This window comes from Pseudoliparis swirei, chromosome 2 (genome assembly GCF_029220125.1).
Source record: "Pseudoliparis swirei isolate HS2019 ecotype Mariana Trench chromosome 2, NWPU_hadal_v1, whole genome shotgun sequence".
NCBI classification, from domain to species: domain Eukaryota; kingdom Metazoa; phylum Chordata; class Actinopteri; order Perciformes; family Liparidae; genus Pseudoliparis; species Pseudoliparis swirei.
In genome coordinates this window covers 9195609-9216490 of record NC_079389.1, presented here as the reverse complement: position 1 = coordinate 9216490, position 20882 = coordinate 9195609, and the positions used below count along the sequence as shown (strand labels likewise).

At 42.8% G+C, this 20882-nt stretch overlaps 1 protein-coding gene across 3 annotated transcripts in view; it reads right to left on the bottom strand.

Annotated features, from left to right (window-relative positions):
* The window catches only part of zmp:0000001200 (dedicator of cytokinesis protein 9), a 75224-nt gene that overhangs the window by 40401 nt on the left and 13941 nt on the right, over nucleotides 1-20882 (bottom strand). For 2 of the 3 annotated variants that reach the window (XM_056439287.1, XM_056439279.1), the window contains exon 2: nucleotides 2806-2922. In XM_056439287.1, the coding sequence (XP_056295262.1) occupies nucleotides 2806-2922 (117 nt within the window). Of the gene's footprint in view, nucleotides 1-2805; nucleotides 2923-5905; nucleotides 6149-20882 lie in introns of those variants that run through there. The other variant, XM_056439295.1, reaches the window with a different exon arrangement.

Sequence of the window (20882 nt, the reverse complement as noted above, 5' to 3'; positions counted from 1 at the left end):
GCGGCTGTGCAAACAATGGCAAAAGTGCTGGCAGAGCTAATAGTGTTTACTGGAGGGTGGGGGCTACGCTTCTGCGCCAAAAGAGGTGGACCATCCATTTAGCCCTGTGGTAGTGTGTGGCTAATAAAAGGGAAACAATATATTGTTGTTCCCAACTTTTTCAAATGTATAGCCTCTGACAGAACAGACGAGAAGCTGGCAAGTACTGAGAATCAAAGTAACGCGTTGGTTTTAGTGTCATCATGGGATTTGTTGACAATAACAAAAGATACAGAACATTGCCAGCCTTATCCTTCAAAAATATGGCAACTGTGAAGTAAAATAAAAATAATAACATCCTAATCTTTGGGCTTTTTACGGCAGTGATGGGGCCAGACCTCAGGGAAGGAAGGGCCCCCTCATCGTAATCCTTGACAAAGTTCTCCAGAAACCTTGCAGAGAGACCTGCGCATAACTGCAATGTGCCAAAAACTTCCAGATCAAAACCAGATGGAGATGATATAAACACTGGCTCTCAAATGCCGTGCACCAACACATGACTCTTGATGTGCCAGCAGGGATAAGATAAGGTAGAGACCTGCTTTTGGATTCTATTAATGAGAAACAGACAGGATTCATACAGAAAAATAACAAAGAGGAGCTTCTGCTTGTTTTAGACTTGATTTATCACCAACTAACAATGTACACTTAGTACTGTCTGGATGCATATTGAGGTTTCAGTATGAGTACCCCCTTTAACCCCCTTTCACTAGCAGCACCAACGGTTGAAAACTGAAGCTGATTAAAACTTTGCTCAAGTCCCGGGAGGTCGGAACAGATGTTGGCTTCAATCCCTGTGCCTGTGGTGTTTTCTTGAGACAGAATCACCTGTCAGCCCCTGACAACGTACCGTGTGTGTGTAAAGTTGGTATGTTATGTTCACAGCAGCAGGCTGGAGGAGCATGACACAAGAGAAGACAAAGCCACGGCTGTCCTACTGTCACTGAGCACCCAGCTGCCAGGCCTCTGTAAACTCTAACTAACAGCTTTAAAAAGCGGCAAACGCAAAGTGATGAAAACTTGTTCACTTTCATTTTATTCTACACAGCCATCTTCTCCAGTACAGTAAATGGAAAGGTTCAGCCCAAATTCATTTAAATCTCCTCCATTACAAACATGCAACACAGGTGGTTTTAAAATAAGGAGAGCATCGTTTCATCTCCACAGAGGATATTCAACTGAAATCAATGAGAACCATAAGAGGTTTAAATTAAAAAGTAAAAATATTAACAAATATTTAAATAGCAAATATATAATATAAACACTAAGTTATGAAGTAAAGTGTCAATGGTTTGATTAATAGGAGGGTGTCACCAAATCTAGAATGTAAACAATGTGTATACCCGAATAATATACAATACTACTACTAATAATAATGATAACATAGTTAGTGCAATATTAGGTGAAATGTAATAATAATACTGGTAGTTTTATAAACACAATATAGTACAGTATATACTGCAGCAAAATAATATTATAAGAATATAAAATAGTAAAGTAGGGGAGTATAATATTGTAGAATAATATAGTAATTGTTTAGATTTCTTACATAAGACCGTCCCATATAATAAAGATCAGACTGTAATGTTCATCTGCAAAATTATCTTTTATTTTGGTAAATATGTTTTTTAGTTGCACGGGAATGCTTTTGAAAGGATAGCTTGATTTGAAGTCCACCCATCTGGTGCATTCAAGTGTACTCATGTAAATGACGCTTCTTAAAAAAAAAAAAAGGATAAATACTTATGTGAAAAAGATACATTCTGTGTACAATATTTGGGGATTTTACTGGAGTGGACGGAAGTTTTTTTTGAAATCGCTGAGTCAACACAGTATCCGACTCTGAAAGTCAATATATACTGTAGCTCGTCCATATGACTTAGCCCAGATTTACAGGTCAAGGATAAGGGACTTAAGAAGAAGCATTTAAAAACAAATAAAAAAATGTAAAAAACATGTAATCAATAGACGCTTTTATCCAAAGCGACTTACAATAAGTGCATTTCAACCTAGAGTACAAACTAAGAACAACAAGAATACAGGAAGTAACATTTCCTCAACATAGTCGAACGACAAAAGTACCATAAGTAAGAGCTATTTAATTGCCACTGAAGTGCAAATCTGTGTTTTAATCCAGATATAGTCGGAAAAGGTGTGTTTTCAGAAAGTCTCATTTCCTGAAGTACCAGCACCGGGCCAGATTTCCATTTTAGATTTTCCATCCTCACCGCGGAAAGTGTGAGAGCGTATGTCCCGTACAATGTGGCAGAAGATAACAAACAGTGGCTCTGTCACAACAATAGAGAATGAATGAGCCAAATAAACCCCTCTCTCTCGCTACAGCATGGAAGGATCTAAACACAAATAAAACCCCTGTAAATGACCCCGCCCTGTACTCACTGCACTGGCCACGCCTTGGTCCAAAGAAAACTGCTAACGGCAAACGAATACAACCAAGAAAAACACGCAAGTGGGCGGGTAAATAAGGAATTTTGGACAGATAACAAAAACAATAATGTGCCAATAACTATTATTTATTATAGAGTGGATTTCTTTTTCCGAAAGTGCCTCCCTTTCCACAGTGGAAACGTGAGTTAAAGCTCGGACTACGACAGTGTCGTGTTATTACCACTCCTTAAGCTCCACACCACCACACACTTTACACCACCCACATAGTTACAATATTCTCCTAAAAATAAGGCCTATGCAGCAGTTTTTTTAGAGTGTGGATGTGACTTTCATGCATGAAACTGGTGTGAAACTCACCTCAAAGTCTTCATGGGGGAACTGCAGCATGTCTCTGAGGACATCACTGAGGATTTGTGTCTTCCTCTGCACCAGCACATTTTCATAGTCCAGCGGCTCGATGACCTTCGGCTTAACCTGGAGAACACAGACGGAGCACTCTAAGAACGGGGTATTTGATGTTCACATGGTAGCTCTAATATGAAGGTTAACATGCACATGATGGGACTGGATGAAATAGAATTGGCACATGTATTTTTGTTGTGGTTGGTGCATTTTACACCTTTATTAACTAAATTCAGGGGAAATATGACAGGAAATGAGGGAGAAGACAGATGGGTAATAACATCCAACAATGGCCCTCGGGCAGACACAAATCAGTGATGTTGCGGTTCATGGTTGGCTTTGCTTGTGTAACCGACCCTGCTGACCTTCATCCGGTAAAACTCACCGAATGAGAGTGAAATTGGAGTTGTGGCACAAGGAAGATACTGATACCCTGCTAGTGGGTATGAGCTGACATCCTTTTGCGATTTGCGATTACACTTTCAAATAGAGTAAAAGAGACTAGTATGTTCATGAAAATGAAAAGTACATTCAATGAGCGCAAAGAAGAAGATTTGAATTCAAGCATTGGCAGTAAAAATGATGCCTTTGGACGACATGTCTGAATCAAACGCAGCATCTAATACTCTACACGTGTCAGAACAGAGCACACTAAGAAATAACTTTCTTAAATCTTAAATATTGTATTTTAGGTTTTCCCAAGACACGCTACCTCTTGAATAAACTGCGATAAGTCGATCAGGGCTCCACCTGCTCAGAGCAAAGGCATTCGCCTTAGCAGGAGGAAGGTCTCAATGAGCGTATGTCTCCACGAGAGCAAACATGCAGGACATTTACGTCATGGAAACCAGCAATTCTACTTCAATCACAGGCACTTCATGAAACACAATTTAGTCCACGTCGTGAAACAAACCTCCACCATGCGCCTTTTACTCTTATTGTACTTGATGAGAATCCCTGATCAGAAATCAGTTTAGAAATGTGAAGTTGTTTTGTAGCTCAAGAGCAGATGTGGCTACGTTATCAAAAGATGATTATGGATGTATGGGGCATCATGTCATCGTGTTTGCCTAATGTTAAAGCACTGACCCCTACTCTCAAGTGGCAGAGGCCGGAGAGGACTCGTGCCCTGCAAAGATACAGTCGTTATGAGATGGAAAGTCCGTTGTCAACACTTCTGGCTGACGGGACAAGAGGATGCATCCTACAGCCAGGAGAACAGCAGAGTGCAACGTGAACAGTGACACATCTCCAGGTTTATGTGCTGAGTGACAGCACGGCCCACATGTTGCCTCCACATCTGGGACTGATAACACAAGCATGATCTCATGATGAGGGGGAGTCATGGATGTTGACCTCCCGAAATACATGTTGCTAGCAACCTTGTTAATAACAGAGCACGGAGTACACGGAGGACAGCGGGGGCAGGACCTTGTATCAAGGACAAGGAGGGGAGAGCTGAGACGGTGCCACCATGTCTGCCAGCGAAAGCAGGCTGTGACATCATCAGTCCGCCTCTTATCAGGTCTTAAATGTAGTTGCAATTAAAATACCCACACATTTCAACAAACGCTAGAAAGAAAGGAAAAAAGTAGTGTCTGTTGCTTACTTGCAGACACAAGATGTATATGTGTGTGTGTGTGTGTGTGTGTGTGTACTTTGCTTGTACTGAAATAAAATGCCTAACATCTCTTTGCACAGACTGCACTTCCTGTTACTTCACCTAAAAAGCCTTTTTCTGTCTAAATACCGGCTGAAGCTGAAAACTCCTGCAATTGAAATGGATTCTGATATTTAAAGTCCCTGCTTAAAGAGTTGATCCCATTAAAGAGATGGTGCCCTCTCCTCACCAGTGCTGGGTTGCTCATCCCACTTGTTGTTGCCGACTGTACTCCAAACCCCTCTGGGCTCTTCCACATTGCTTTGCCAGTGGCCAGTGGAGGTGGTCAACCACAAAGTACACTCAGCACTGAATAAGAAAAAGAAATGAAACATGCACAAGCAGGAGCTCAGTCATTCCCTCAAACCACAATGCTGACCGTAGCCGATCGATCTAGTCCCAACTTGTATTGTATTATTGTCGTATCAGTCCCCGGAAACAGATTTAATGTCTTGGTCTTCTATCTCGATGTCCGATGTTTCTCGTGATCCAAAAATACACTCCAACATTGGAATTTCCCACCGGTCACACGCACACCTCTTTATACTTAATATTTAACTGCACATGTCTTTTAAACACACATTACACTTTAACACACACTAATAGTACCTTGTCTACAGCACTGTTATCTGTTCGTGCAATTTTATTTTATACCATTGTAAGTTGACTGTTGATGTTGGTTTGTTCGTTTGTCTAATGTACACACCAGCCACCAAGTCAAATTCATTGCGTGTCTAACACTCGTGGCAAATAAATGTTTCTGATTCTGTATAAATATTAAAACAAAATAAAACCAGAACAATGCAAATGCATGTTTGACGTCTGTATAATTAAGTCAACTAACAGGCGTTCATCTCAGAAAAGCTCGTAGAACAGAAAGTGATGAAGCCATTTCTTCCACTCCCTCTCCACAGTGGCCTAGCAGCTGTTTAGCTGCAGCACCCACTCCGCCCATCACTGCACCCTCTCACAGCCATGGACAATGGTGCTGTGTAGTGCCGCTGCACTAACCGATACAGTCCTTAACCGTCCTCTCCACTCTGCACACCTTCATCGCAGGGCAGGATGTTATCTCCGGGTTGACTTTTGAGCCAATAAAGATATTTTACAAGCCACGGTCATGTTTAAGACTCAAGGGAGTCGCGTGCTCGTGCCCTACAGGTGGTTAAAGTTCAACAGTCGGCTAAGCCGGTGCCAACGTTGCACATTACCGATGAAAGTTGGCAGCGTTGTGTGTAATGAAAGATGCAGACGCTCACATGACACCTCTTCAGGGCTTCATGACTGTGGTTAACCTGCACACTGTAAAACATGTTCTTAGAGATCAGAACAGCTTTTTCACAGAAACTCAAAAGTATCATATGTCTTTACAGAAAAAGTCCTTGAATGACTTACCACCACCTGTGGCACCGCGTCAACCTCGGACTCAGCTACAGCCGAGCTCTTGTACTGCTGCGGACTCTCAATCACCAACTCCTTCTTCGGAGCTTTACTAACCCTTCCTTGCATTGTCAACAGCTAAATATCTCCGAGCTAGATCCCAAAGAGCGGCGGACAGCCAGCATATCCGATGGAGAAGAATCCCAGTGCTGGGAAATGTTTGTGAAGTTTGTATTTCACCTCCCGGAGCCGTGCTCACACCCTCCCTTCTCAGACTGCTCCGTCTGTATGAAAGCAGTGGACTCACACCCAGGCGGAGGACATGGCCCCTCCTACACTCAGCTGTGCTGCCTGGGAGAGTTAAACACAAACACACACACACACACGCAATAAAGCTAACTGACCCCACACTTTCCACCTGCACGGTGACACAGGGTTGACAAAGGCAAACAAAAGAGACGCATTCCTCAAGTATTACAGTCTGGGCAGGGACTGTCCACGCTTTGTGTGGGACAGCTGAAACAGGAGCTGGCTTAAGTTTCACCCAAGAGGAACAAGCTTGGAGAGAATAGGACAACAATGAGAAACCACTCAAGCATCTGCTGAGTACAGAGAGTATGAGGGCACCAAGCAGGGAATCAGCTCCAGCGATTTACAAGTGATTTGCTGCCTGAACATCACAGATAAGCTGCCAAACTGAGCTCATCAGATTGGAGCAGGACATGGGGACTAATCCTGACCCACATTAACGATGAAAGACTCAAGAACGGACTCTTTTTGAATCAGCAGTGCGGGACATGAAGTTAGTCATCGTCACAGACTTTGACGGTCGACCGTTGGTCCCTGATGTTTGCGTTGCTGGCTTTGCTTCAACTGTTCATGACTGCAGCGGAGACAGTCTCTCTGTGAGTGATCACAGAGTTTGAGATTAGGCCCGGCTTCTGTCTCGCCGCTCGTTGACGCAACTGCTCGAGGAGCATTCCAGTGGGATGCAGCCAGTCAACCCACCGAGGAGGAGGCCCGACCTACAGATTCCTCGGTGGGCCACAGAAGGGGAGGATGTTATCTTTTCACTCCTGCATCTGAGCTTGAGGCGAGGGGGGGCAGGGCCGTGTCAGCTGCTCCCCCCCCCCCCCCCCCCACAGTCACGTGCCCCTCTGGGCCTCACACGCAGATATGTATAATGGTCAAAATCAGGATAATAACAACAGTTGTATCTCAATTAAGAAAATTGAATGGAGAACTACATATGCAACTAGAAAAGTACATTTATTTGAGTGCAGCTAATAACAGGTGTGTCTGCATGACTACTGCTGTATTGTGTGACTGAATCAATACAATGCCTAATCGGCTCACCCGCGTCTAGACACTAATGGGCTGTAAGATGTCGCAAAACACACTTAATTCAAACTCAAAACTAACAGCAATGTATGCAGGCTATTGGCTCCAGGGCATTGTGTAAGACACTTCATAAAATCTAACATATGGCAGTATAAAACCAGTCAATGGATGTATACAATAGGCAATAAAAGGTATTTTGAGAAAGTGTGAATCAACCCAAACCACTCGAGGTCCTTGAGCATGCAGCCATAACTGGCCACCCAAAATGTTCTGCAGTTTGCTGCAGCAGAATGCGAGATGAGCCGTGGACAGTAACAGAGGTGCACACTTAACTCAAAACTCAAACACTAACTCATACTCGTGGACTCGCACACACACACACGTGATCAATTGCATGATCCCTCTGGAGATAATAACAGCAGATTTTGGCAAAATGGTCTTCGATCGTATCATGACAACAAAGATCCAGTCAAAGTGCGTAAACCATGATAGTGAATTACTGAAATTACCATTTCTGTGGAGAGGTGGTGGTATAAATGTGGAGTCATCAAAGGATCATAAACATGGTACAGGAACACAGACACAGACAGAGAAGGCGAACAGCACCCTCACCTCAGGCAGCTCAGGAATTTAAGACCAGGATCCTTTTCAGAGATCCCTTTCTCTCCTTCTACTCTGGAGGCGAGAGCACAGCAGCCTGGTTTGTCCTGACACTGCTCCGCTCAACACAGGAAGGCTCTTCAGAGGCAGAGTGCGTAGTGTGGCTGAACACTGACACACTCCCACCCCCACCCACCCCCTACACCAGGAGGTGCAGAACCAGACAGCAGCCCCAGGATCAGGAAGATCACCACCCACCCAACAAAACACTGTTTCAGCTGCTGCGCAGGGGCAGGCGCCTCCGTCACAGTCTGCAAGAAAGAGAGACTGAGACGGAGTTTCTTTCCTAACTCCGACTCACAGGACCCCACAGACCCCACACAACTGCCCCTCTTAGGCACACACACACACACACACTTACTGTAAATATTGTGTTGTTTTTATTGTAACAGTTGTACTTGTTGCCTTGCATTCATTCCTGCTGAGCATTGCCACTATTTCTGCACACACTGTGTGTGTATGTGACAAATAAATCTTTATTCTTTAGAATAATCGGTAATGGGGGAAAACACCAACCATTGTGGGGTTTCATGTTTTCAAATGTAAAGATTTGCTTTTTTTCTTTGAGAAATGGAATTGTAAACTGAATGTTTGAGTTTTGGACAGTGGGTCAATCAAAACAACTCACCTGAAGAAGTCACCTTGGGCTCTGGGACATTGTTTTGGATATTATTCTGCTGTTTACTGACATTTCTAACACTGAACAAAGCGTCACTCAAAGAAACTTCTGCAGATGAATCAATTGTGAACCTAGTTGTTATTTGTAGGCTTAATTATCGTCCAGGGTTAGTCCAAGATATTCATAAGACGCTGATCTGAAACCTTAAAGCAACCTCTCCCAGATGTCACCTACCAAAGGTGATTATCGCCTCGATGTTTGTAATATTTAAACCCTTATCTTTTGCTTTTAGTCTTAATCTACAACACAAACTCAACCAGCAAACATCGCTCAGCAGCTAAGGGCGTTAATGTGGCCTCTGAATGTGTCTCTCAGTTATTTTCTATATCAATATAGCAGATCAAGTGTATATAATTTGTTAATATTTGACAAAACTTTACAGTATAAAACAGCTACATCAGCGACCCCACTACTACAATGTCAGATCTCCCATGTGGCATGAGCTCGTGGCTGTGATGCAGTGGGTTGATTAAAGACAGGTGTGCCCGCCCTCTGTGGGCTCCTCATGCCACATGAAGCCACCACTCGCTCTTTTACGTTTCCCTTTGTGCAGGTATTATATGCAGAGCTCTCCTTGACCAAATACATTCTTAGTCCAACGTGATTTTGTGGATTAAACAATAAACTGATTGAGTTGATCGATCTGTTAATCTGAGTTTCTCCACAAAGAATCACACAGAAGCCCCGATTAAAATATTGTGTTTGCCAGATATGTGTTAATATGTTCTCTTTGAAATAAGTCATTCAGCATGAAAAAAAGCATTAAACTAAACTAATCGAAAAATGTTAGTCGACTTGGAATGAAACTAAGAGGAGTCACCGTGTACACTTGAGGTGAATACCAGAATAAAGAAATGAAGGGCACTTCTGTGTGCAGGTGAGGATGCACTCCTTAAACCAGAGCTGGGCCTCCTGAGGGTTAAAGTGTGTTGCCTCGTCTAGCGTGGCGGCTTCGAGAGGACTGCCATCGGGGGACGTGTGGTCAACTGCCAGAAAACACACTTTGACACAAGATCCTGTCTGGCGCATCTCAATGCACATTCTGATGACAGCGTGAGAATAAAGCTGGCTATGACTTGAACGACCCGATGGCATAGATGCAGATCAGCATGCCTGGTCTATGAGGGGACGGGGTATGTGAAAGGGATATAAGTTGATCGGCAGGTGAAAGCTGGGTTACAAATCACTGTCATCATAGGAGCAAATAAGATCACCAAGGGCAGCACAGAGAGTCTCAGACACCTGTGTGTTTATCAGTTAATTTGCTATTATACAGTCACGCTGTTGAACAGAAACGCTTCAGTTCATTCGGTCAATAGCAAGCTGGTGCTTTACAGAAAACTTTAGATTTGGCAAGATAATGAAACATGCATCATTGCTTTTGTTATTTCAGGTTTTCTATATTTCATTGGATGTTTATCATAACCAGAATTCCACTTTGGATGCTCGCCGCAGAGAGTGCAGTGCACTCCTCGCTCTCTTCTTACAACATCCCGGGGTCCAATTTTATCAGACATCTTTGTGAAACGCCAGATTGAGTAACGTATCACACACTCTGGTTTTTGCAATGGTTAAACATCGTTTAAGAATGTTATTCATGAAGTCATTTTGCATTTGGACCCAGCAGACTCTGCAAGAACAACAGAAGCCATTTTATCGTTGGACCTTTCCTGTAATGTCCTTAATTGTGCCTCGAGAATAATGCCACACTTTGATCTCTGAGATTGTACAAAGGCACGTTTCCTCTCCCGGACATCTCATATCTGCAGCACAAAGAGAGACTTCCTTTCTGCACTGCAGCCCTGGTCCACGATTCCCGAGTGAATACATTAAAATGAAATTCAGACGTGCAAAGTTGTGCAGATTTATCCATGGAAACTAATTCAAATGTGTTTCTGTGCAACAAATTGGCATTTGGTCTGAGCAGGAAGGCCCACTGAGCACTTTAAGTGGCTGAACAAACACTTGTGTTAAAAAAGTTTTCCCAGAAGCAGATAGACAGAATGTTTTGGAACAAAAGGTTGTGTCAGTTGAGACTTATGCTGGTTTTAATTAGATGTCACTTAATGCCACAACTGGAGAGAAAAAACAAATAAAAGGAATTGTTTCATCATCTTGCGCAATAATCAAGTGATAATCTATATATAAAATACATAAAGGACATTACAATTAATTACAGTGTTCTTAGCCCAACACATGTCAGAGTAATATAGCTCCCGTAACATCTGTACCCATGATGCAATGCTGAACAGACTCACGACAGGAAGCATTTGCCATAACGTTGTCAGCATGCGGTTGTATGAAGCACATTACAGTACCTGTGTGTCAATAGTTGTCCATAGTTGGGCAGTTTTACATTTTTTTTATTGTTGTGCAACTTCTACACACATTTGATTTTTGATTTTGTCCCATCTATCAAGTTGTATTTCTCAGCCTGGACTACAAACGGGCTTTTTGATTACTTAACATAGGCTGGATGCAATGTCCACGCCTTCCCAGCATGAGCCAAAAGCAAAACAGGGTGTAACCTGGAATGTAACAAAAACATGGCGCACCCCGCTCCAGCCGCAGCACCAGGACCCACTATCCTGCAGCCATCCCCAGAGTACTGAACTGTGAGTTGAGAAATAGATCTTAACATGGAGGTAATAAATAACACCGCACAGTGTCTACTCCCTCTGCTAATAACATTACCGTAGTCGGACGTGGGATACAATGGCATCCTAAAACAGGATGTAATCATGAGGCCAAGACGGTCGGCTCACACAACAGTCTTGAGTAACTGAACAGCGGTACACACAAAAACACAATCTATATTTATCATTGTTACGATACACAAAAAAAGCTACGATGGACAAGAAGTAAGGACGGCTATATTGACCCGCGCAGGCCTTACATGTAACTAACAGTATTGATGAATAAGGCTGCCGTTGAATCTGTGGGAAAAACTACTGGTGCCAGAAAGTCTCTTAAGTATGTGAGTGCTGGAGATAATGGTCCAGTTTATACATATATATATATCAGTCAGCATCACGCAACCACACACACATTGTGTGACGTCTGAAGCCTTTAAAGAAACGCCAGGATGGCTGAAACGTCTCAAAAGTAGGAAGCAATCACCAAGAAAAACAAACCTGAGCACATGGAAAGTGTGCTGTTGTTTTACTGTAAAGCCATTAAGCTGGGAAACAAAAGCTGGAGGATTTGTCAAAGTGTTCAGGGCTGTGATCGTAGTGAGCATTTAATGCTGGTTCTCCATCCAATCTTACACCTTCAGGGTGATGTCAAAGATAATAACATACAGTCACAAACAAAACAAAATTAAGAAATGTGAAAATGTAAGACATGTTGAAATACAGAGGGGTTTCCCAATCAAATGTATTTATATATTTCCAGAAAAGGTTAGGTTTTTAGTAGGGATAGCGGCATATCTATGTGTTAATGATTATGTATCATTTCATCCTCCAGACTATGACAATAGGCTGGGAGTCAAAGATTTCACAATGTCATATTAAACACACATGCTTAAACCACGAGTATGACGCATCTAATCTGTAAATGGTTTGCCGATGACATAGAGACCGGGTAAAGTATTTCATCAACTCAACTTAAAGCATAATTGACTCATTAGGCATGGCTCTATGAAAGGAAAACCATCACAAGTTCAAAGGATGCCGCCCTTTTCTCTGGCACCACGCTGACGTCTCACATTGCTCTTCCTTTCTCTGCAACAACAAACCTCTGATGAAACCAGCAGACACCTGATTGCTTCTTTCGCAGCATTCAAACATGTCATTGAAATAAAGGAAACTGTACCATTGTGAAAAGCCAAGAAAGACCATACATGAACACCAAAGGGTGCTCTCGATAACTTTCTGGAGATCGAGAGCCAAACATGACACGATTGACTTGCACTAGCAAACACATTGATGCAGCATCTCAAATCTGAGGCTTTTATCTGAAGGCAGATCACCTCCTCAGGAGATTAGAGTGTCCGTGAGGAAGGAATAGGCAGAGCTGTTGCAATCATCCAGTGGAATAACAGCGCAGTGAAAAGGCCAAAACAGGTTGTTTAATTACTCCATGCCTCGAGAGTACAGAGCAGCCTCCCATTGACAGGCAGCTTTGTCTGTGAGTGTGTGCCCATGCGTGTGTGCGTGTGCTCGGTTTTTAATTCCCAGAAATAATCACCTGCTGCAATCAGAAGGAACTAAAAGGGCAATCATAATAGTCCAGACTCCATATCTTTCTAGAACCAGGCAAAGAGTGAATATAGGAACAACATCCAACACTGAAAAGTCTGCGTGTGCTGCTGCTCATTTTGAGATAATCTTGTAGAAAGTTAAAGTCAGCGTCTACAGAACAAGACGTGGAGCTTTTTATCCTACTGTGGTGCCCAAAAACAAACAAGTTTCACAAAGAAACTAACTATGTTTTTAAGAAATAATGTCAGTGTGTTTAACATTAGCTACCCATGTTTTCAGTACAGCTACACAGTATATATATATATATATATATATATATATAGTTGCCTATCAGAATACATTTGTTGTATCAACTGACTGGAGGATGAGGAAAAGGATTAAGTATTATTCATTGATGTATTAAGTTTTGGACGTGCAGTCTCAGGCGTGTCGGACAAACCACATCCTCTGCCCACATTTAACTATTGATTTGTTAAGACTGCTAAATGCCGTCAGAGGATTAATTGAACCGGTCTGGATGATAAGACCTGCTCTCAGCCAAGAGGCGCAACCGTGCCCTTGACCTAAATCCCTGCTCTGAGCTCACTGTCACTCTGCTCTCTACTGTGGATCTGATGAACCAGCGACAGGAAGGAGACACAAACACACACACACACACACACACACACACACACTATGGTGAGTAAACACAAACAAGGGCAAGACAAGCTGGTACGGGGGAAGCAAAAAGCCGCCGGTTCAGCGATGAAAAGCGGTGATTGATTTCCAGCAGACACAGAGCTCACTGTCGTCCGCCCCCCCCCCTCACCCCCATCCCGGCCCACAGAGGCTTTAACCCATGCAGCAGCGCTGAGTGAGAGGCGAGTTCCAGCCCTCCCACTGCCCTACATTTAAAACTACTACACATTCACACGGCAGAACTGAGGATGATTATTAGTATTGGTGTTGATCTGCATCTGTTAAACATGAACGACAGTAAGGAAGTTGCCAGGTTTAGTTCTGTGTCAATATGGGGAAATGGTTGCACTTTTCAAACCTGCACAGACTGTACATAAAGCAACATCATTTACATCAGAGTCGTGTATCATATTCATGTCCTGTATTTTCCATCTTCATAAGAATCTTAGAAACAGTTCAGCAAAATAAATGTTTGTTTTAGGCATTTTTAGACATCGCTTCATTTGGATTTATCAAGCAAAAATGCTAAACATTTGCTCGCTCCAGCTTCTCATTTATGATTATTTGCTGCAATGTCATCATGAGTTTTATGATGTAGCATCATCATCATGAGACAGCTGACTGAGCAGAAACATTATAGTTTGAAGGGACATTTGGTGTCATTTGCTGTTGTATTAGGGCTGAAACAATCAGTCAACATCTTTAACAATTGGAATTCATCTATCGAAACAGGGCTAAATATTCACTGCTTTTCAGAATATAAGGATTTATGCTTTTCTCTTTTTTGTTGTTGGATTGATATTCGGATGAAAAAAAATCATGTTAAAAAAAGGTGTTACTTCAGGCTCTGGGTAATTGTTATAAGCAGTTTCTGGTATTTCATAAACAAAACAATGATAATTCATAATGCAAATGATATATAATTGCACCTCCAATACATATGTGTTGGCTATTTGAATGCAACAGCACAATACCAAGCACAATGTGTCTGCACACACACACACACACACACACACACACACACACACACCTTCAGTACTCTAGGTGTTGGCGATTCACGCGACTCTCTCCTACTCAGCGCTCGCTCAGCCTCAGATGGCCCAATGGGCTCAGCTGCTCCCTTACAGATGTAGCCACTACAGTTCCTCTCCACGACGGTACGCAGCCCATCAATCACAACCGTGCTGGTGGTGCACCCCATTCCTCCAGGTCCAAACAGGCATCAGTTAGGAGAGTCGACCAGTGACCCCGTTTCCTTGACTGTCCCCTGCTCCATCTTCTTCAACTCTGACCCGCAAATCCACAGCTCCTGACCAGAGGAGAGAGCGCTGGTGTCCAGGCAAAAAAAGAGGATCCAGAGAGGAGAGCCAAGGAGGGCGGCTGGAATTCATGTATATACACACACACACACACAGCGTCTCACTGTAATTCCTATGCTGCCCCGGTCCGTGCTTGTAGGAATACCTCAGTCAGCAGACGAGATCCAGTGAGTAAGTGAGTGAGAGGTAGAGGAGAGAGCGAGGGATGAGAGAGAGAGAGAGAGAGGGGTGGGGGGGGGGGGTGGGTGAAGGATGCTGTGTGAGCTGCAGCTTCAACCAATGCTGAGCTTCGGTACAACACAACTCGCGTGTGCATCTGTCTCACTCGCCAAGTCACTTGCTCATTCTCCTCTTGAGCCACGATGTGCGTTTCTTAACGCTTTCCCATGTCCATCCTTTTCATTTCAACATGCAGATTTGATGCAAATAAATTAATCACTTTCATTTTTTACTCCACGAAACTAGACTCCTTTTGGGAGCCGGATGAATAACTGTGGAATAAATGGGTTACAATAAATGCGGTTGTATCCAGAGGGAGAGTCTGATTCCATGGTCAGGCAAACAGCAATATGGCTGAATGCTTATTTAGTTCAGCTGAGAGACAAGAGCCACTAGCAGAAATGGATGAATCACATGAAATTAAGGTCATGCCATATACAGTAGAAAGCATTATATGTTGCAAAAAAAAAAGAAAGGAACATTTATTATTTTGTATATTAAATAATTCATGAAAAATGTATTAATAAAAAACACTTTAGTCCAATACAATTAAATCTGTCGGAAAATCCTGTGACCTGACTCACGTTTCAAAGAAACCTGTGTTTACGAAACATGTCAAAGATATGGGAGGATTTAAACCTTTTAGGCCAAAACATCACATAGGGAGGCTTTCTTCCACAAAAGATTAGTTGCTGCTTGATCACACGCTGGCCTTTCTGCCAAGTACACCGATATATTGGGAGTGGAACAACAACATTTGTATCATACACAGGGAATGATTCATCTGCTAGTGTGGCTTTTTATTCAAATGTCTCAGGACTTCAATGGAGGGAGACGAAAGCAGAAAAGGAAAGGTGTCATAAAAAGATGTAATCTTGAAAAGTGGCACAAAAAAAATCCCTTTCTTGTCTCTATAGTTTGTCTTTCTGCAGGACACTCGCAAAAGACACTTTTGGTTTAACGTAAACCGAACATTTTGATCCAGCTGTGCCAAAATCCATTTGAAAAGGGATGCTTCCTATCTGCTGTGGTTGCCCAGATGTCACCCTCTGGTTGTGAGGACCAGGGGGGGAAGACAAGGAAACAGGGCAGCGCTCATCCTGGTTTATTTATCACAGCCTTTTCCCCTTCCTGCAGCTGCAAGCCGCATACTCAAAGACCCCTCGTGACCTTAACGGGAATAGTCAAACATGTGTGGCATGCACATGCTGGAGCTGCTGCAATACAGCAGCTGGGCTAACCTCCACTACGCTTCGAAACACACATGGAATCCTCTTTTTACTGATATACCATGAGAGAAACGTTTGCCGTTTAATAAGACACATTAAAAAAGGGGCTGAAACAGACACACCCATACAAACACATCCACACACATGGAGGAAGAGACGGGATCTCTCACATCATGATGGTGCACTAAGCAATACCTGCTGGCACGTATTCCTGCTCGCTGCAGAGTTAATATTTCAGTAGTGCCTGACACACTGAACTACATTAGTGTACGATGATAGAAGAGAAGAGACGAGAAGAGAGAATGGAAGGCAGGCGCAGGGGGAGGGAGGACAAGTGGTTGATTATGCCTATTGGTGAATTAGGAAATGCATCTTCTCATTGGTTTATACCTTTTCTCACACCTCGGATCAGGTCTCCATCCTCCTGTCGCTGCGAAGAGGGATTTGAGGCTTACTATGTAAAATAACAAGAAGCAATCTGGTGTAAAACTGGTAAAGCTGCAATGTCATGAATCTCCTTTCTGAGGAAAGAAGCCATACAGATCTTTAATGTTAACTATGTCTTTTTTGGAGTGCTCAATACCATCTCTAGGCTGTGTGAGCCCATATGTTGGCATTGCACTTAGTTTGAATAATATGGACATAGCCTATGTGTAGGGATGGGTATCGTTTTTTTCTTCTTCCCGATACCGATGCTAAACCGGTACTTTTAATATGATACCGGTGCCTAAACGGTGCCTGAACCGATACTCAAAAAAAGAAGCACAATGGGGACATTAAAAACCTCTTCGGCCATATTCCCTGTAAAAGCCGTTATCATGGCGGCACTGACAAAAAACGGATATCAGACTGGCGCTCGTGGCTCGTAGCTAGCGCTAGCTCGTAGCTACGAGCTAGCGCTAGCTACGAGCGACCTAAGCATGGTTATAATGGATAATTTATCATTTGTTGCCTTACTTTTTAAATGCAAGACTTGCAATCAATGTTATGATACTAATCTGAGTTAAGGCTGCTCTACTCTGCATCGGTCTCCACGTGTTCAGGGGGACCGGTCTCCCCATCGTGCCCAGCCTGACCGCTGATGTGCTCCGCACGGGCTCACGCAGTCAAACGCGGGGGCTTGCACCGTGTTTGACTGCGTGAGCCCGTGGCACCGGTTTTCGGGACCCAACCCTACATATGCAGAGCTGCCAACTTTTCAAAAAACCTTGGAATGAGATTTTGTCGGGGGTAACCAAAATGTTGCCACGCACGCAGCCACACACGTTGGTGGCTCAAATATCAGGAAATTTGAATTAATGTGGCGTTGTACCCATGTTGTACCCTGCATTCTGGCCTGGCAAAGGTGTTTTACGAGGCATCTTTGCTACCTTAAATAATTAAACTGTTTTTTAATAACTCTACTCTCATTTACAAAAACATGACTAATTCTATTGCACAAATGTCCTGTCTTTATGTTAAATTCTTTATAATACATCTTACTTGTTCAAAGAGCTGTTTGGAAATTTTTTGAGAGGGTACTTTTCCTAGGCCTGCAATTAAAAAGATAAATGCTATGCTTAACAAACAATGCTCTGATGTGTTGAGCATGCAGTATACCAAGAGGTTAACAATGTGCTCTCCTGCTGCTTGTTATGACAGCTGAGTTTACATCACCACACAAAATCACACTCACAAACACAACACATTATTTCAAGATTTAAAGTTTAAGAGAGTAAGTACTTAATTGAACCACATGTCATTAACAGGGCTCTTAAGTTTTGGAGACAGGCAAGAGTGACATATCTATCCAGGATGCTTTATTTTCATTGGTTGCTGGATTAAATCTTATCCAGATACAACAGATACGTTTTTTTCTGATTGTCTATTGTGTAGCCCATTTCTTTTTTTTGATTGGCTGATAAGTGGCACCTCACAGCAGAGCTCCAGGGGAGCGCTTGATTCCTCCACGGTGAGGGCAGCGCGGCCAGCTCATGTCTGCGTGCTGCGGCACATTAAAACATTAAATAGCCGAGAGTTTTTTCAGAGTGAGAAATACGATGTGTGGCGGGAGTGCGTGATTTAAGACCGAAATGCGTGACTGTCACGCTCAATGCGTGACACTTGAGAGCCCTGCATTAACACACCGCAGTCTCTGCTCGTTGTGTCTGTTTGAAAATCTTCTTCTGTTGCTGACTTCGGGATTCTTTGGGGTAAATAGGATGTCTATGCAGCGAATAGGTTTATAGATGCGCTCCTTAGCGCCATCTATCGTCGCGGAGTTTGAAAAGAAACCAACGCGCCTCGGCCCAAATTCAGAATTTCTTTTGCTGTGAGATATTGGTTGTGTGGCGTGAGAGCGTGTGAAAACATGCAAAAGCGTGTGTCACACGGCGAAACCGTGAGAGTTGGTAGCTCTGCATATGTGATGACTTAGTAGCAACACTAGTCACTATTGATACAAAACATATTATTTCCTAAGATTAAAATTCATAAAGTCCAACTGGAAAAAAAAAGAGAAGGTTTTTCCCCTCAAGAATTCACTCTTACCTTTTCATTATTGTGCCAGTTATTACTAAGAGGATACCGACTTAAATAGGAGCTCGACAAAGTGGACAATGATGCACGTCGACTACAGCAGACATTGTTTAAAGTCACACAGCTGGGGATCATAAATGGGTTGCCCTGAGGACATCGATGTTTGTTGTCCATGTAAGGACATGTCTGCAACAATGCAGAGGCTGAGACCATCCTGCTCTCAGGGTGTGGTACCTTGATGGTAATTAAAGTCACATTGGGCAGCATTTGTTGCATCATAAACAAAGCTTCTTATTGTTTTAAGTATGTAGCCTCCACTTCATAAAGACATTAGAGACCAGGGGGAGGGGGGTCCTGTGGCTATTGTATGAAAAGCCCAATTGTATTTACAGTCAATGTTTCTGGGGGGTGGGGGTAATATAATACTTTTATTACAGATAGATTGCAGGAAAAATAGTCCAGAGCAGGTGGCCTAGGGGCAATTCTTGCAAATATGACAACACACATTGTGCTGGGCAAAATGTATCCGAGTAGAAATGAAGTCGTCGTTCAACACAAATGTGTCATTCAAGACTTTAGGGCTTTAAATCAAATGACCTTGTTGGAAGAATGCCCATGAGGAGCTACAGCTGGTTATTTTCATTGGGAGGAGGAGACAAGAGACGGATGAGCTGCGACTAAAAAGCTAAAATGAGTCAGTGGCATAGGCAGCAATCTGCAATTCTCCAATCATTTTAACCAGGAAGTATCGTGTTGGATCAGCCAACCATGTAACTATCAAGTCCAGGCTGTGAATCCAACCGTCAACGACACTCTCCATGTAAAACCATTGAGTTGGAGGTCCGGGCAAGGCTGCAGTGAGAATGGGCGTAAAGTTTGCTGTGGCACCCAGTGGGTCCATCGGAGGATGTTCAAGCGTGAACATCCTCAGTGGGATGTGGAAGCTGATGCTCAAATCTGCAGCAGCTGCAGAGGAGATTAGAGCCGGTGTGGGACGCTGCGGTGAGTGGAGCGGCATGGACGACTGCTGCGGTCATGGCAGCAAGGCACAGTGTTACGTACATTACACTTAACACCAATGCATTTGACAGTATAATGACAATTGTGCTGCTGGGTTTACACTTTAAAAAACACTCTTCAAAAATCATAACGACTCATATAATAAAATTATAAATAATCATATATATTTTATTCATGACATTATTTGTAATAGATTATTTTTGTTATCATTTAATCTGCAGAGTATTCTCTATAAAATATCAAATGTTGTCCTATCAACTGTCCAAAAAGCAAAGCATCAAATGGAGTAAAGCAGCAAATCCTCACAGTGGAAGTATATTTAACATTATTTGCCTAAAAAAAAAGATCCATCATCAAAATAGTTGCATATTTATATATTTTTTTTACATCCACTGATTAATTAATAAACTTTCAATCATTGCACATATCATGTTCACCACATGCCAGAGTGCATTTGAGATTAATAAAGGAAAAGGAAAAGTACATACAGTATGTTCTGTATTTCCAATATCATTTTAAAATGTTTATAAATTTGTCATGAAGGAGATATCTGCACACTTAACCGAGCACCTGCCAAGATGAATATCCTTCAAACCCAAATCTCAAATAAAGTGCGTGGACAGCTCTAATCAGTGTTGATACTTGCAGCACCTTACATTTACTCGGGTGGAGCAGTGCTCATAATTCATGACCTAAATCATTTGTTATAAAAATGATCTTCCCCTCAACTCTAAGGCTTTTTGTCTATACATTATTGTGCCAGGTTCTGTTCTCTATTCCATTAAAATGTTTTATTGTTGGAGGTTTTCTGACTAATGTACTGTAAGTGTATGGCACTGATTGTGAGATCACAGGGTTTGATTCCTCGGTCAATACAGACCTGACATCCTCAGAGACCTCAACAGTTGCTCTTCCTCACTTGGAGTCACTGGCCACAATCTGTTGCACATGGACATCATCAGTGGACCATAGTAACCCCCAAATAACACCACTCACTAATACCGCAAATTCAAGCTGTTAGCAGCGAGTGGTGGGTGAAGCCAAATGAACAACATCAAAGCCGGCACATGTGGACAGAAACGGTTCAGCGGGAGTTTCCCCTTTCACACGAAGGAGTGGACGATC